This window comes from Triturus cristatus, chromosome 12, assembly GCF_964204655.1.
Source record: "Triturus cristatus chromosome 12, aTriCri1.1, whole genome shotgun sequence".
NCBI lineage: Eukaryota > Metazoa > Chordata > Amphibia > Caudata > Salamandridae > Triturus > Triturus cristatus.
Genome location: NC_140595.1, coordinates 621686918 through 621704484, shown reverse-complemented (window position 1 = coordinate 621704484; position 17567 = coordinate 621686918). Strand labels below are relative to the sequence as shown.

At 42.2% G+C, this 17567-nt stretch overlaps 1 protein-coding gene across 4 annotated transcripts in view; it reads right to left on the bottom strand.

Moving 5' to 3' along the window:
* The window catches only part of PIEZO1 (piezo type mechanosensitive ion channel component 1 (Er blood group)), an 854808-nt gene that overhangs the window by 312478 nt on the left and 524763 nt on the right, over positions 1-17567 (bottom strand). For 3 of the 4 annotated variants that reach the window (XM_085638610.1, XM_085638612.1, XM_085638611.1), the window contains exons 9-11: positions 16047-16224; positions 13655-13753; positions 7751-7832 (exon numbers count right to left, since the gene is read on the bottom strand). In XM_085638610.1, the coding sequence (XP_085494736.1) occupies positions 7751-7832; positions 13655-13753; positions 16047-16224 (359 nt within the window). The remainder of the gene's footprint in view (positions 1-7750; positions 7833-13654; positions 13754-16046; positions 16225-17567) is intronic. The other variant, XM_085638613.1, reaches the window with a different exon arrangement.

Sequence of the window (17567 nt, the reverse complement as noted above, 5' to 3'; positions counted from 1 at the left end):
CTGATGATAACTTGGTCTCCTGTGTTGAACACAGTGTTCCGAGCACAGTGGCATCTGTCCGCATAGGTCTTCATTTTGCGTTTCTGAGATTAATTAGTGGTTTGAAGTTTATCAATGTCCATTGGGGCAATTTGGTTCCTATGGCTCTCCTAAGATTTAAGTTGCAGGGCTCTCACCCATGGTAGAATGGGGAGTCGACCTGTATGCACGAAGCGTAGACTGAACAACTGATTGGAGTTCAAGCTTTTCTAGCGCAGCACGCTGAACGTTCTTCTTGAGGGTACTCATAAATCTCTCCACCACACCATTCGCCTGTGGCCAGAGAGGTGTGCTTTTCTGATGCTTGACATTTAAATGAGCGAGAAAGTCTTTAAATTCTCGACTATTGAAAGGCGGGCCATAGTCAGATTTCAAAATTGAAGGAACACCCCATATTGCAAAAATACTATCTAGTCTCTCAATAACTTGGTCATAAGTAGTTGACGACAAAGGGGAAACAGGACTATTAATCAACAATTATTAGCAGATGATGTCCATTGTTAAGAGGTCCAAAGAACTCAATCTTCTCCCATGCATTCTTTGGAAAATCAGACATGTTTAATGGATGTGAGGGTTGTCTTAGATGACAAAAAGTTGCACAAATGAAATGCCTTTACTCTTTATCAACTCTTTCTTCAAGACGAGGGAACCACACTCGGTCCCGTAAAGCTCATTTTGCAGCAACAACTCCATGGTATTCCTCATTGATCAGTTCAATAACTTGTCTCAGACTCTCGGGTCTGACAATTCTCGATCCTTGTAAGATGATGCTTTCTGGGGTAACTGAAAGTTCTTCTAGCGCACTTTTGAATTTTGGGTATTCAAGGTCATCATAAAGAGGTTGAGTATGTTTTTGCCATGATTGGTGTGTAATAATGTCTGAATATTAGCAAATCCCTGCCAGTACTCGTGGCAGCAATGATTTTTTCTACCGCAATGTCAGCAGGGGTACTGGATTTCACAATGAAGTTAACATAAGCATCGGCCGCTATAGAAGTAGTGCCATGACACGGTATTGGCACACATGAGAAGTAGTCAGCAGGGTTTTCATCTTCTCCTGGACGATCCACAATCGTATAATCATAATCCTGCAATCACAACTCCCACCTCTCGATGTGAGGGAGCATTTGGGCTTTAAGATTGACGGAAATGGTGAACAGTGTTGGGTGGTCAGCGACGACTGTAAAATGCTTTCCATATAGGAACACATGAAAATGCTCACATGCCCACACCACAGCAAGGCTTTCTTTTTCTGGTTGTGAATAGGCACGTTCTGTCATTGACAAACTTTGGCTAGCATTAGCCACAATGTCTCTTGGGGCATTGGGATGTCCAGTGTGCTGGGCAAGGATGGCACCCAACCCCAATAGACTTGCATCAACAACAACCTTTGTCTGCAATTTCGGATCAAAGTATGCCATCTCAGTTGCATTCTGAAGTGTATGCTTGATTTTCTTGAAGCGGTGTTTCCATTCACTTGACAAATAAAATGGGACATTTCGTTTAGTTAAAGTCTCTCTATGGAGCCCTTACAGTGGCAAAGTCACGTGTGTATATATACCTTGACCATTAACTGGCCATACCAAGGACAGATCGCAGCATAGTTGCATCTTGTCGGGGAGAAGTGGCTGACCAGGCATGTACTTTATTTGATTCTGGAGTCATACCGCCTTCAGAAAAGATGTGACCAAAGAACTTGAATTTGGTTTTATGAAACTCACTTTCCTGCTTTTAAAGTGAGACCTGCATCAGCAATTATACAACACACTTGTGTAAGCGCTTCATCACGTTCCTTTCGTGTGGCCCCAAAAAATAGTATGTCATCACTGTAATTGAAAGCATTTGTGACTGGCTGTATTGTGCGAATAATGTCATCCGGGAAAGTTCTGCAGCTGATGACACTCCGAAACTTAGCCTTTTATATCAAAAAAATCAACATGAGTCCAAAAGGTAGGAATGTACCTGCAGTCCTCTTTGAGTTCGAGCTGGTGATTCCCTTTGTTCGAATCAAGGCGGGAAAAGACTTTAGCTCCATTCAGCTGCGTAATCATGTCAGCAATGTGCAGACCTGCATGTCTTTCTCTTTCGATTGCCTTGTTTGCTTGGCACAAACCAATACAGATGAGCACGGTTCCTCCACTATCCTTTTTCAGCACTACCACTAAGGGTAATAACCATGGCATCGCACCAGTGCATTGCTCAATGATGTCGTGCTTTAACAGTGTCTCAAGTTCTTTCTCAACAGCATCTTGTAAATAAAATGCAATTTGATGATATTGTTGAGCTACAGGACGGATCTCTTCATTTATGTGAGGTTGCACTTTCATAGTCTTAGGTCTTCCTATTCCATGAAACACGGATGGAAACTGATTCCATATATCATGCAGGCATTGACATTGTAGTTTGCAGAAATCAGCCCCGTAAGCAGCACTAATGAAAATGAGTAAACATGCACTCGAAGTGCCTGGCAAGACATGAATTGCTGCTTGTACTTTCGTCTTTTTATGATCCACAGTTGCTATGAACGAACCCTAACTTTGCAGTGGTGTCAAATCAGCTGATGTATACACTTTGGTTTTCGTCTGGATTAAATGGGGCACTGGAGACAGTTCATTCTACTTTTCCTCTGGCATTATGTTTATTGACGAGCCACTGTCTATGATAAAAGGTATTGAGCACCCATTCACTTTCAGTGTTATCTTATGACCGTGTCTAAATCAATTTTGCACTTTCACTTGTCGACCTAGCTTCGACCTGCATTCTTCCTCGCAAGAAGCTAATGCCACATGTGTAGGGCATCCAGAAGTCAACATTGATATCGCACACCTATCATCTTCACTATCGCTCGACAATGATGGTGACAAACTCTTAGACGAAACATTTGACGACACTTGTTCAGTTTCTACTTGCCTCAACTCATGTTGCTGCTTGGCCTTGTAGGTGTGAGCAGAGTATCTAGTATTACATGTAAAAAATGCACAAACCAGGGGGTTATGGGGTAATAATAGCCCTGCTGCACTCAACCCACCAGGTTGACAAAAACCTGGAAGAATCATCCTAGTGCCATAATTTCATAAACCATTACAACAATAAATGTTACAAATTGGTGGAGAGTCCAAAAAAGGCGAACATAATAACACTGTTTGAATTAAAGAACAATTACATTTATGTGTTGAAAATCTCAATACAATATTGATTTCATTAGTTTTAATTTTTGTTTTGCAAGTTCATATCTTTATGTCGTAGGTAACATTACTTCCCAAATTTCGTGTTCTTACTTTAAATGCTATTAATGTAGTATAGTCAAACAATTTCAAATTTCAATAGTCACTTTCCATTCTTTTCAAGTGCAAATATTGGCTTTTTTGATGTTGTATAGCACACGTTTCATGGCTTGAAGTGAACTGCTGCTTCTTCAGGGCTTAATCAAATCTCTGTACTAGCTATACCATAGGAATATCCTTTAAAAACGGCAAATGTTCTCTTTTATTTCCATCATCACATTAATCCTTCCAAAACATATGGATTATAAAAATACTCTAGCATGTCTGTGATTGCTTTTAACTAAGGCAATCTGCTGATCCCAGCAGGCCACCATAACTGTAATGGCCTCATATCACAGTGAGTCACAATTTATGCCCCATCTCATTAATACTCATGAGGTAGGTTGGATTGTGACCTCCTATGATTCCTAATCTTAAGTACCGACCTGCGAGGGTGCCCTGGTTCTGAGCAGGTGTGTGTGCCTAACCCTGCCTATGGCAGGTCACAGGATGCTTGTTTCCGGTCCAGGGAAGACCTGGCTCGGCAGTTCGGGCTGGACTGTTCCTATGAGGCACAGGGTCGAAACTGATTTGCATATGGCTGGGTCTGAACTGGGGTGGCGAAGTGAGCTAAAGAACGATGATGGATTCAACCCAGATCTGTGACTGGGGGTGAGTGTTTGAAAATTGTCCGCTCTCCGTCCATCATCTCTTTGTGTTTGCTTGGTTAATGGAAAGGCCAGGTCTTCAGCTTCTTGCAGAATTCAAGAAGAGAGAAGGAGGCTCTTATGTGGAGTGGGATGTAGGAGCATTGTAAGAGAATTCCCGTCCCCAGATCTAACTGTATATGCTTGGGATGTGTGCGAGTAAGAGTCCTGTGGAGTGCAGGTGTCGAGGTGGTTGGTGGAAAAAGATGCGACTGTTCAGGTAGGTGAGGTCTGAGTTGTGTAGTGCACTGAATATGTGTGTGAAGAGTTTGAAGTGAGCTTGTTTGCGTATTGAGAGCCAGTGGAGCTCGCGGAGGTGTGGTGTGCTGCGAGTTGTGTGGGAGGTCGAGGATGAGTCTGGCTACAGAGTTTTAGATGGTGTGTAGTCTTCCAGTGAGTTGTTTGTGATCTTGATGTAAAGGGTGTTCCCTTAGTCCAACTTTCTGATGTCTAGGGCGAGAGTGACCATTTTTCTAGTGTTTGTGGGAGCTATGTGAAAATCATCAGCATCTTCAAGGTGTGGAAGCAGGATACAGTGGTGGCTTTGATCTGTGCAATCATGTCCAATTTGCTGTTGGTGATTATTCGGAGGTTCCTGGTATGGGATATGGCTGTGGGTCAGAGTTCACCTGGCCACCAGTTGGAGTCCCAATGTGATGCATTCTTGCAGATCACTACTTCTATCTTGTTGCTGTTGAGTCTCAGACAGCGGGCTTTCATCCAGTTAGTGACTTCGGTCATGCAGGCAGTGAAGTGGTTTCTTGTTCTGGGTGTCCTGTCAGAGCGGGAGAGTATGATTTGCAGGTCATCAGCGTAGGAGAGGATGTTGATGTGTACATGGATGACATTGGCCATAGGGATCATGTATGCACTGAAGAGAGTGGAGCTGAGCGATGAATCTTGAGGCACCTACAGAGGAGTATGCTGGCTGTTGAGGAGTAGAGTTCCAAGCTGACTGCTTGTGTTCTATCCGTTAAGAAGGAGCAGATCCAGAGAGAGGGTCCTTGGATGCCAATGTCGTGCAGGCATCTGATGAGAATGGATTGTGAGACCGTGTCAAATGCTGCACAGAGGTACGAGATTATGAGGTATTCTGTGTCTCCTCTGTAAAGGATCATGGGGATGTCATCTGTGGCGACAATCAGGGCTGTTTCGGTACTGTGGTTAGGCCTTGTTCCACACTGCGTGGCATTGAGGAGCTAATGGTTGCTGAGGTGCTAAGTGAGGCATCGGTAGATTAGTTTCTCTAAGACCTTTACCTTGAATGGTAGAAGGAAGATGGGCCTGTAGTTGGAAGGCGTGGCTGGGTCAGCAAATGGCTTCTTGAGCAGGGCCTGTTGATGGCTTGTTTTCAGGTATCCGGGAATGTGGCTGATTCGATAGAGACCTTAAGGATGGGTGTTAGTGCGTCTTTGATCAGTAGGAGTCCTTTGGTAAAGGAGTGGGGTGAGCAAGGGTCAGATGGAACCCTCAAGTGAAATCTTCTTCTTGGCAGCAGTGATGTTGACTGTGGTGATAGCAGGCCACGAGGTCAGGGTTTGTTTATTGGCAGTGATGGGGATTTGAGCTGGGATGATGAAGGAGTCCAGTTCAGGGCAGAGGCTGTTGTACATGGAGGTGATTTTGTTACAAAAGAACAGAACAGCAGAGCTTTTGCAAAGCTCTTGTGAGGCGGTGATGTTGCTGGAGGTGGCAGGAAGTGTGGTGAAACCTTAAATGATGGTGAAGATTTTGTTGCTGGTGATGTTCTTGATGCAATCTGCAAGAGCTGTGCACTTGGTATTCTTTATCTGCTGGTGGTAGCCTCTTAGGGCTGATTTGAAGAGGTCTTTATCTGGGGTGCCGTGACTTCTCCATTTGCGCTCCAGTTGCTTGCAGTGGCGTTTCATCAGCCTGAGTTCCTCTGCATATCAGCTGGACTGTGGCCGGGCTCTTGTGTTTGGTTGCACTTAAGTGAACCCATGTCCTCCTTCTCCACGACATGCCATTCTTTGATGACAGTTCATAATTCACTGTTTTACATTATGATTCTAACTTATGAACTGCAAGTAATAAAAGGATCCCTGTGACAAAAGCAGAAACCCACTGAGCTATCCACATAAAATACAGTTCTGTAATCAGCATTGTACAAGTGCTTTGGAGCAGGCATATTACCCTGTGTGCTACTTGAGGAGTCAAAACTGCCACTTAACAAAACTCTGACATCTCTCCACAAAGAACATTAATCACCAGTTATCTTGGCATTTTCATTGTTGCCTGATAACTACTGGACACACAAGGAACTCGGCAGCAGGTGCTTTTAAATCTAAGTTATTTCTAAACAGAGAGCCCCGCCCACCCTAGTGCCAAGTGCGGCTGCACCGCCCTAAAGCCTGCCCTGTGTGCAGTCCGGTGCCCAGAGAGGGAGGAAGCCAGCTCCTTTTCTGTGATGCTTTCTAACTGCAGCGGGCAGTTCCGGTGGTGGTAAATCTGTGGTGGTATGAGATGGGTATGCTGATACTGATGAAGGTGTGGTCTGTTCAGGTCAGTTGCTGGGTTGTTATCTGCGATGTTGCTGACTGAGGAGCAAATCGGGTGCAGGAAGTGTCTGGCGGCATGGGTGGGTTTGTTAACATGCTGGGTGAGGTCGATGTTTCTGACATTTTCTGGAAGGGCTGTAACGTTTGGGTGGGTGTGGTCCTTGTTCAGTATTTATGCTCAATTCTTCTGTAATGCTCTGAATTTATTTGAAACTATAAGAGTTCAGTACTCAATTTGTCCTGGTGGTTGCAGGTGCTGGGTCCAGGCACTCATTTATGGGGACCAGGACCTATTTAATAACCTCAGACTTTGACCCAGACAAGAGAGAGACAGACAGAAATTGGTGAAAGGACAAAGAACAAAACAATTTGAAATCAGGGACAAAGGGAGGGGAAAAAAAACTTGCAGGAGTGAGATAAAGAGGCCAAGAATCTAGGATGGTGAAGGAAAGAAGCATGAGATGGAATCAAGAAAACCTCACCTTAATATTCAGCAACCCCTGGCATTTGGCAGCCCTGGCAACTGGTTATTACGAAAAACTTTGGGCATCTGCACCTATTTTTTTTTTTTAGCACAAAATAAGCACTTGGAGAGTCCAGCAGTGGAGTTTCCTCCAGTATTCCAGGGGTCGAGGAAGCTCCGATGATGGATTCTCTTTCAGAATAGTCTTTTCTTTCCCAAAAATACGAGGATTTCGTATTACAACCCTAATCCAAGTCAGTCCTGACATCTCCGATATCCGTTTGTCCTATTTTTCTAATCTAGTGAGGATGTGCCTTTTAATGTATCTCTCTTTATATATCTATTTACTTTTTAATCAAGACATTTTATCCCTCTAAACATGTGTATAAGAACAAATAAAATAATAATTTCAGCCTTTGAAATAATTCAATCAAATTAAAACCAAACTGAATTTAATTTCCTATAAAAAGCTGTCATTGCGTTTATCCTCCAAGTCCACCAAACCTTACTTTTCCCAGCCACGGGAAATATGTTCACTTAACACACCCATCTTTATAACATCTCCACCTCATCTTCTAATCGCTCCCTCACACCCCACTAGCCAAGGCCGTTTCTAGGCGTTTTGCCGCCCTAGGCAAGAATTGAAAAATGCTGCCCCCTCCCTTTTACTACCATCACTCTCTCCCCCTGTCATCCAGGCTAAAATAATGAATGCATTAGATATTCCCAAACTCATGTTTTTTGCCGCCCTCCACTTACCCTCATCTTGCTGGTGAGAGACTGTTGTCCCGGGAACGGAGCTAGTTTCTGTGTCTGATCCTCCAGCCGTTGCCAGCATTGGCTGCAGAAACACAAGGAACATGAGATATAGAACAGGAAATGTTAAAGAGGAGAAGACATTATTTCTGAGGCAATGGAATGCTCCAAAAAACTAAACAATAAATGCAAATAATGCACCATCACACAGAAGTTGAAATTATCTACTAAAGCACTCACCAACATGAAACTGCTTAAAGAGTAAAACAAGAAGCCATCATAAAAAGCTAGGAAAGGGGGGCTGTTTGAAATTATGGAAACGAAAGTGGCTGTAAAACATAAAGTAAAAAAATATTGGTAAATAAATACTGGCTTGAGAAGGACTAGTCACCAGATCAAATGCAAATCAACCAAAGGCAAGCACAGCAACTAAGAAGTTTGAAGCACGAGGAAGAAAAATGGGATAGAGGCAAAAGCAAAACAATATTAAAAAGCAGGGACAGGGACACAGATAAAAAAAAAATCCACAGAAAAATCAAGACACCAAAAAGACAGAGACAAACTGAGTAAGGGGCGAAAGAATAAAATGAATTCAATATATGTAAGAAAAAGAACAAAGTCAATATAAACATGTTGAAGAAAGCTATCCAAGAGCAAAAGCCAAGAGCTATTGGGCAAGAACACAAAATGCAACACAGACTCCTAAACCAGTCAATAGAGGGAAGAGCAAACAACAGAAAAACCAAAAAGCCACGTGCAAATGGACAAAACAACAAGACGGAGGCACAAGCAAAAAGAAAGTTATTAGGCAACGGTAAAATATGACAGGAAAAAGATAATAGAGAGCAAACGGGGGTAAAGGCAAGCATACAAACTAGAGGTATTTAACCTTGTTCCATAAGGACAGAATTCATTCCAGATGTGAGGCACATGTGACAAACCAAGAAAGAGACTAGAGCTAAGAACGAGGAAAATGAATAGAGGCAGGAGGAACCAGGGACCGCAATTAACTGGTAGAGGCTAGACACAAATCCAATATGATCCAGAAAAAAAGAGGAAGAGACAAATACAATACCAAACTCCGTATCCTAGAGCCAAGAAACAAGGGCAAAAAGGCAATAAAACACAACAGGAGAAACAAGAAAGATAAGTGAGAGAGAAACAACTAGATAACTAAAGGATGAAGAAAGAAGAGCAAAAAAACACAAAGGTACCAATGTTAAAAGTATCATGAAGATAATTTAACTAGGACTTAAAGATAAGAGTCATTCAAATGATACAGAGGCAAGTTAGAAATTAAAGAGCAAAAAAGTAAAAGAGATAAAGGCATAAGCAAACCATCAGATAGAGAAAAAGCAAAAACAAATGGATAAGAGCAATGATCAAACAGGGAGGTTAATTAAAGTGACGGTGCAAAATACAGGGACATACAGGAAAGACAAAAAATCAAAGAGCTAGAGGAAGTGCAAATAATGAAATAGTAGAATATATAAGCAAAAAGTAAAATCTAAAATCAAAGAGATTTAGAAAATATTTAAGATCATCTTTTAAATGAAAATCCAGGGTGATAAACCAAAGACCGGGGGACAGAAATTGGTAAGATGAATACATTAAAGACAAAGAAGAAGGAAAAAGGCAAATAATAGTAATTAATAAACAAAGATGGCGAACACAAAATGAACAATAAGTTTGAAGATAGAATAATACCCCACAGCATAAGAGGCAACAGCAAGTATACATGCAACTCAGCAAGGCCAAAACGGGAGATGGATATAACAGTGAGAACAAAGAAATAATGATAAAAGTAAAATAAAGGATGATCGTGGCAAAAGTAAAAAAAATAAACACAAGGGAAACCGTGGTAAAGGGGGTGGGGGCAAGGCAAGCGTGCAAGCAATAAAGACACAAACTAAACAAGATAGAATGGAGAAGAGCAAACAGAGAAGAGATCGATGCAAAAAAAATCTAAGATAGTGACCGACTAATTAAAAACAATTTACACTCATAAGTTAAGAATATAGGTGTTTAAAAATGAGGCAACGGAAAAAGAAGTGAAAGGAGGAGATAGGAGCTAGAAAAAAGCGAATATAAAGTGCAAATGTAAAAACGTGTAAGAGGTACGATTAATAGAGAACATGGACACACCACGTGTAGTTGGTTCATACTATCAGTCTCTCAACTAGCACCATATAATATGTTGTAGGCACCATCTCATAAGGCACTATCAGAAACCTCCTAAAGTTTCATTCAACAAGGCCAAAAGTGCAAGCAGGTTTCTCCTGCGCACACTGCTCTAGCTTCTCAAGCTGGCAGTTTCTTAGAATAACACAAACTGATAGGAACTTACGAAGGACAACATCTCCGTTCTTGATGGACACAAGCACTGGTATTTAGAGTCTTGTGAAATACCAAACTCCAGACACTTTTCCCTGTGCAGAATTCTCCAGGTGATGTATGGTGGAATTTGTAAGACGACAAAAGAGGTCAGAAAGAGAGAAAATGTGTGCCAATTGGATACATAAATTCGGATTCTGCACATTATCCCTCACTCCAGCAAGACGCTTATTTATGGGGCAGCCCCACCCAGAGGAAATACGTAGAGTTTTGGCATTTCCCTGGGCAGTATTACCGCCCGGTACGCATATTGATGAGTTGACGTAAACAGAGGGAGAGGAAGTAAGAAGAGTAAAGAGATGCTGCATTGGCAAGTATTTGATCTTGTTCTTGGGTGGAGCTTCTCCATTCCCAAGGTGTATGGAAATTAGGATGCACAAACTAAGAGGAGAGAATGGCAGGAGCAACCACCAGTATGGACTCATGAACGTAACTTTATATCTTCCACTCCAAGTGAGTGTCTGCAGGGGTGCAGGTGCCAAAAGTGCATCGATTGTACAATGTCCACATCTTCCTGAACAGTGATTGAAGCTCTCTTAAGTAGGACAGAGTGGGCATGCATGCCTTGCACAGGAAGGCCGCATTCATGGAGTAGCATTTAAACAATCAGCGACTGCGAGCAATACCAGGGTGCAATGGATGAAATGGAGTCTGTCTTCAAGGGTATTCTCCACATCTGATGGGAGCAGAGAGCCTGGAAGAAGCCCTAGCACTGCACAGGCAGCCATTAGAAAACACCAGTGCTACTCAGATGGCCAGCTTCTGTAGGATCAGCACTGTGTGTAGAAAAGAAAGTGTAACATCTTGACTCATATGGAATTCTCAGGTAATGTTGGAATACAAAAGGGTTTATTCGCCATCCTGTATATGTTAAAGACCATCCATGAGGTATCTGATTGCTTCATTGGAAAAAGGGGTTGTCTTTTTTTTTTAAGGATTTCCAAAGTCTTTAAAAAGCTTCCAGTAGCCTTCAAGTAGGGAGAACGGTTTACAATATTCAACTAGAAGTCCAGCCTTCATGAGACATGGAAGGAAATGTCACTAACTGGGCAAGATATGGTTTCTCCACAGCACAGATAAAAAAAAAAGTTAGTTCCATCTGCACTACATCCAATGACTAGTTTCACTCACTCCAAGAATGATGCTACCTACCTCAGCTACAGAGATACTAATAAAAGTGGCGTCTGCTGATACAAAGCAAGTCATGAGATAACATACCATTCACAATAGTAGCTAGTACTCCTATGTAGTCCTACACTCAACATCCACACTCCAAAGTGTTAGACTAGAGCATACACTGTGGTTCCAGCTACCACAGGACCCAATCCCGTCTACATGACAGAATACTACAATGTTCATGAAAAGAGTGTACAAACATCAATATTGTGAATAGTCCAACCTGTTCAGTCTGAAAATAGTCCATAAGGATGAAAACTATCCAGGTACAGCATATTTTTCACGGTTATCATTATACTCACTGATGAAAGGCACTAGGGTTTCAAAATTCATACTTATATATTTGGACCGACTAAATATTAAAGTTGAGTCCATGAACGTTTAATTTATTGAAACTGTATTTATGAAATTCACTAAAGAAACCCAAATATGTCTCAATACGTGACCATATGAAAAAATGTATCTGTTGGGAGACCACATCGAGAAGCACAAAGAGTTGGGGCATCTGAGTCATGAAAAGTTGTGCACCGAAGGACTCTCTTCCAGGGAAAGATGGCAGGCATCACTAGGTATAATGGCCCCCGAGCTATGCAAAGGTTACTGTTCTAGAGCAGGATGGGGGGCATATGGACGAGAGTCTAGATTTGGTGGGTGTATGCGGAAAGAGCAAACACAGGCCTTGGTGGAATTAACATCTGGACTGGTACAGCATCCTTGCTCTTTAAAGCAGGCATCAGTGAGAAGAACAGACTGTGGAGGAAATACACAGAGAATGACAATCCTCTTCAGAGGTGAGAACATGTTCAGGAGATGGGCTAGAGAGGCAGGGGTGTAAGGGTGATGCACGCACACCGCTAGCACCTAAGTTGTGGTGACATCACAACCACACATTCAGCACTGAGAGAGGTGAACCCAAAAGCATTACAAATGTAAGACTGAAAATTAAAGTGGTCAAGCTTACAGTGGCAAAGACGTAGATAGCGACAACGGTGAACAAAAAAAAGAAATTAAAGCAAAAGCCTGCAACAAAAGGCAAAAGAGAATTACAAGTGAAAGGCAAGATCAAGGACAAAAAGACAAACGAGACACAGTAAAACTCAACTGCAAAACATTATTAGTTTTGCCCAGAAACAAATGCAACACCACAGAGACAAAACAATGTAATTGGGCAAATGCACTTAGAACCAATACTGTTTCACCTTTGAATGGCACTTTATGTGCAGGGTTGTGATCTGATGAGAGCATCCTCCAAACTGTCTGCATGGAATGCATTTGGAGCTATATCTTTAGCAGGCCCCTGCCAATGTACACTAAATATTGTTGTTCTCATGGTAGAGAGCGCCCATGTCACACAGAAGGAGGTACCAAGGGTTGTGCTAGAGACTTGTGCGAAATGGCGGCTCTTAAGCTGAACATCTGGCCATGTCCTTTGCCGGTGACTTCGAAGACAATGATCGCCCAGAACCCAATGCACAAAGGAACTGAGAAGTTAGAACTCAGGGAAAATAACATATATTGGATCAGCGTAGCTTTCCTCCAGCTAGGGGACAGCTGGTTAAGTGCCACATGCTATTGTGTAAGGTGTGGAAAGAGGTGGTTCTTGAAATAGTCGCATATGCAGCATGATATGAAGCCATGTAGTGACTGCTTTGTCTAGTACAAGGCTATAATTTGAACAAGGTTACAGGATGACTCCATGTCGTCAGGGGGCACCGTAATCCACGTTTGTTTTGTTCCTTCTAGCGGTAATCTAGAGTTTCTCTCCAGCTACTTTGTTTAAGGTGTAACAAGATTTTTGAATTCATTTGGGGTTTTAAATGAGTGCTCAAGAATGCTTAGTGTTTCTGATGACTTGGAGTCATAAGGTAATCTTAATTACTGTGTCTCCAGAATTGCATTGCTTACCTCTCCCAACTGTGTGTTAATTAAATTTAGTAATCAATGTGTCTTGGTGTTTTTTCACAGATGTGTGTGGGAGGGCAATGATTTTGGCTTTGGTAGGGAATTAGAAAAGACAAAGGGTCATTAGCTTGCCAGGAATAGGCTTAGTAAACCATGTCCTTAGGGCAGTGGGGTTTGAGTGGGTGTGTTGGGGTTTGAGTGGGTGTGTTGTGGTGTGTGTTGGGTTGTGCATGTGTGTCTCTCGCTCTCTCTGTCCGTTTGTCATCAACCATGTGCCTTGATGGGAAGGCTAGTGGGGATATTATTATTTTGCCTTTGTGGTAGGACAAGTGGCTTTACCTGCTGGTGGCACAAAGGACTTCAGTCCAAAATGTAATTACTTAAGACCTGGGCCCAATACAGACCTGGCGGAGGATTATTGCTCTCTGTGCTCACCTTGCGCTCCTCTGCCAGGCTGTCCCTGGTCTTGGCCCAGCCCTCCGGATCAGTGAGCTCCACCTTGTCCCCTGCCAGTCTCCGCTTCGCAGCCTTTCCCTTTTAAATTGCGATACAAACAGAGCCAGCCTAAGATATTATGCACATACCAATAGCCACAAATAGAAAGTGAAGCAATCTATTTGATCACATTGCACACAACTGCAGGTATCCACACAAAAATAAGTTATTTTTGCTAAGGTCTTTTTATTAATTTTACAAAAGTGAAGATACCAAACCCTAATGATATGAGAGGTAAAAGTTAAATTAAATAAGCAGCCACAAAAGCACCAAGATGAATGCATCACTCCTTCTCCATTAGGTCCTCAAAATAATCCACACAATACTAGGTGAGGGCATAAACGCAGACTGCTGAACGGCCACTTAAAAGATGCGACAAAAGCAAATACTTGCAGAATTCATGGAACAAGAGCAATAGGATTTTATCTGGGCAGTAATGGCGGACAACATTGAACACTCCTTATGTCCTTCTCTCCCGGTACCTTGACTACCGACGCAAGAGTCTTTAATGACATTTTATCGATATAGAAAGACCATTCAGGAATGGAGGCCAATATGGGGTGTAGAAGGGCAAACTTTGCACCCCCACCTCTAAGGAAGATCATCGGAACTCCTCCTTCTTCGTACCCTTTATTCCAACACAATCGAGATCCAGGATGTATATTTCAAAGCAAGAGCAATCAGGGGACACCAGTGTCATTGTTTAAGTAGCCTTGACCTTAGTACAATTGGGTGTACATTCCATAGCCAGACTGTTGACATGGCACACTCACTGCACCCCCTTTTCTATACATTTACCTTAGCAGAGTCGGACATGCCTTATATAGTTTCATTTTTCAAAGGGGCTCACCACTCGAGCTCCTTGTAGTTACCAGACTCAGGGGTGTAATGTACATGGCTACAGCTCCTCCAGTCCAGTGGGCCTCTCTCTTCAGGAGGAACCAGCCAGGAGTTATTTCCAGGGATCCAGTCAGTGTTTCCAATTCACAATAATGCTTTTACTAAAACTGACATTATCTTGAGAGGGCATCGCTTAGGGTGAACAGTTATGCAATGGGTGATTAAAATCGAAAGTGTTCCTAAAAAAATGCTCACGCGTCCTCTTTATTAAGCTCCAACTCCATCGCAGTGGGAGACCAAGACATATATTTCATAGCTAGTTTTATTCTATATTGGCCCTTGCAAGAATGTCCGGCTAGTTGGATAGAGACCTGGATGTATACGACACAGACAGACTACTAAGATAACCCATTCTCCACGTCCTGTTTTCTAGAAATTCTTTAGCATTGCTGCTGGATTTATATTTTATAGAAACAATATTCCAGATCAACATTGTCTCTACCTTGCTCTGCCACATCATCTTAGAAGGTCTACTTGCCATAACCTGGTTCTTCGGGGGCAACACCTTGTGCCTTCTCTTGCAACACTTCTTAGGACTTGCTAGGAATCCGTAGTTGCTCTGCTGATGAATGATCAGCATTCCATAATCAACTCAATCATGTGCATACCTCCTCACATCACTCACCAGCAGTGATGTCAAGGTGCTGCAGACCACATCTGTTGTCTTCAAAGAAGGCATTTAATAGACACTCTCGTTTCTGCATGCCCTCATAGCAGAAGTTCTGTATTCATCCACAAGACATCCTCCATATTTTGTATCAGAAGCAACTATAAGACAATCAACAGAATCCCCAGGGCATGAAAAGGCAACACAGTCTCCAGTAGTCGAAATGGGGCCTGCCATCGCTCTCTTACTGCGCAAAGGATGTCCTGGAGACTAGCACTTGCTTCTTGAGCCCGTACTGGCCTGGGTTTGACTTTCCTGACCTTGGCTCAGTGTGTACCATATACAATCTTGGGAGTCAAGCTATTAATCTATTGCTATTAATTAGAATCTTCAGAAGGTGAAACAAATGCTTTCACCCAGTACCAACAGGCTAGCGCCTTGCTATTCCAATGTGCAATTCATTTTCATATTTTGTTCCTTTTCAATAGAGGTTCTGGTCTCACAGTTACCCTATGAGCTTGTGAGCAGCATCTGCATGTTTACATTGGTAAAAGTACATTGAAGACAAAGAAGGTGCAGAATAGAAATGTCAAACCTTTGCACACCAAGTCAGACATTTCTTTAAAATACAGGAAAAGGTAGTGGGTAACATTCAACACGTGAAGCTAAACTCCTAATTTCACAAGCGTGGGAACAAACACAGTGAAAAGAGTTGGCACAAATTCTAAAGCAGCAAAGAAAGTAAAACAACGACGTTTATGAAATGATGGGGTTGTAGGAAGGGTGGCAATAATGAACTCGAGTCCGATGGTCATCCAGACATACCTTTCCCTGAGCATCAGGCTCCCGTCTCCTGAGCTTCACCAGAGAGGCCACAGTGAAATAAAGCAGCAATAGAATCCCAGGATTCACGTAGACCGGCCAGTCGTGGGCAACGTTGAGGACCAGGTCTTCTTGGCTGGTGCAGTTTGAGTGCAGGATGATGTTCTTCAAACCAAACAACCTATGTAAAGAATTAACACTTGGTTACCGCCAGGGCTCTTGAATCATGGCATGTAATCTTCAAACTTTTTCCAGCTGTGTTTACGCATTTATTGTTTTTAAATCATATTTATAATTTCTTTTGTAGGTATTCGTGCACCCACCAAAGCAGACTATAACATACATTATGCAAATTTATGGAGTTATTTGGAATTTGGAGGATACAGGCTATCTGCCAAAAACCATGTCAGCCCTATCTCAATTGTATGCCTGGACATAGAATCTAAAATAAGGAAGACCGGACAGCTGCAAATGTTTGGTGGATGATACTCATCCACCAAACTTTAAAGAACACCTTCAAAAAGCACAAACACATCTTTAAATAAAGTTTTCAAGTAAGAAATTATTTCCAAATGGGAATGTTACAGAAAAGGAAGGTCTTTTAGCAGCATCAACATAGAGGAAGACCTAGGGCGTAAATCCAACTGGGTGGAGGGAATCGCTCACTCTCAGAGAAGCGCTAGAAAACACACATCCACAGAAGAGTAGGCACAGAATCCAAGCTCTAATTAATTGTACACCTTCTGAGGACCTAAGATTGTTTGAAACTTTAAATAAGGTGGCCCAGAATCCTCATATTTCAATATTATCCCGCATGTACTTTGTAAAATTCTAAGAAATTTGTGGAAGGAAGATGGAGGTGCCTACAAAGTCCAGCTCTGACCACCTCACCATTATTTGCCACTTATGTTAAACTAGTGGCCGAACCTGTAATCATGCCCCGCCAGCTACTGTGCATATAATCAAGTCCCATCTGACATTCCCATAGTGCCTCGCTGACTATATAACTGTATCAATAAACATTTTCTTATCTCTATTGCACCAGTAATCATGCATGATCACTATTGTGACAGTAACTATGAACTAGTCCTTTATAGTGCAAGTAACCATGTAGTAATTTGGAAGTACTGATACACAATGGTAACTCAGGCATCAGTCGTGTACTCATCAGTCTGCCATCGTGACAATAATCAACCCCTATCTTTCTTTAATGAAAGCAGGATGCTGAGCAAAAACAAGTTTATCTTTTCTTCCTCCACACAATACAGACTGTTTGTTTTCTATACAGGTCCATCTGTGTTTATCCATCTAAATTAAAAACTCAAAGGCTAGTTATTAAAACTTCAGCAAATGCTGGAATAATTGAAGACCTTGGATGGAAGCCACTGCAAAGCTGTGATTACTGTCTTCCCATGGACTGAGGGGGCAAACTAAGGACTCATCACCGACCTGTTCAAGAAAGTACTTATTCACAATAGTTGGTAGAAGTATCACATTTCTAGGAAATGTGAGGTTCATGATAGC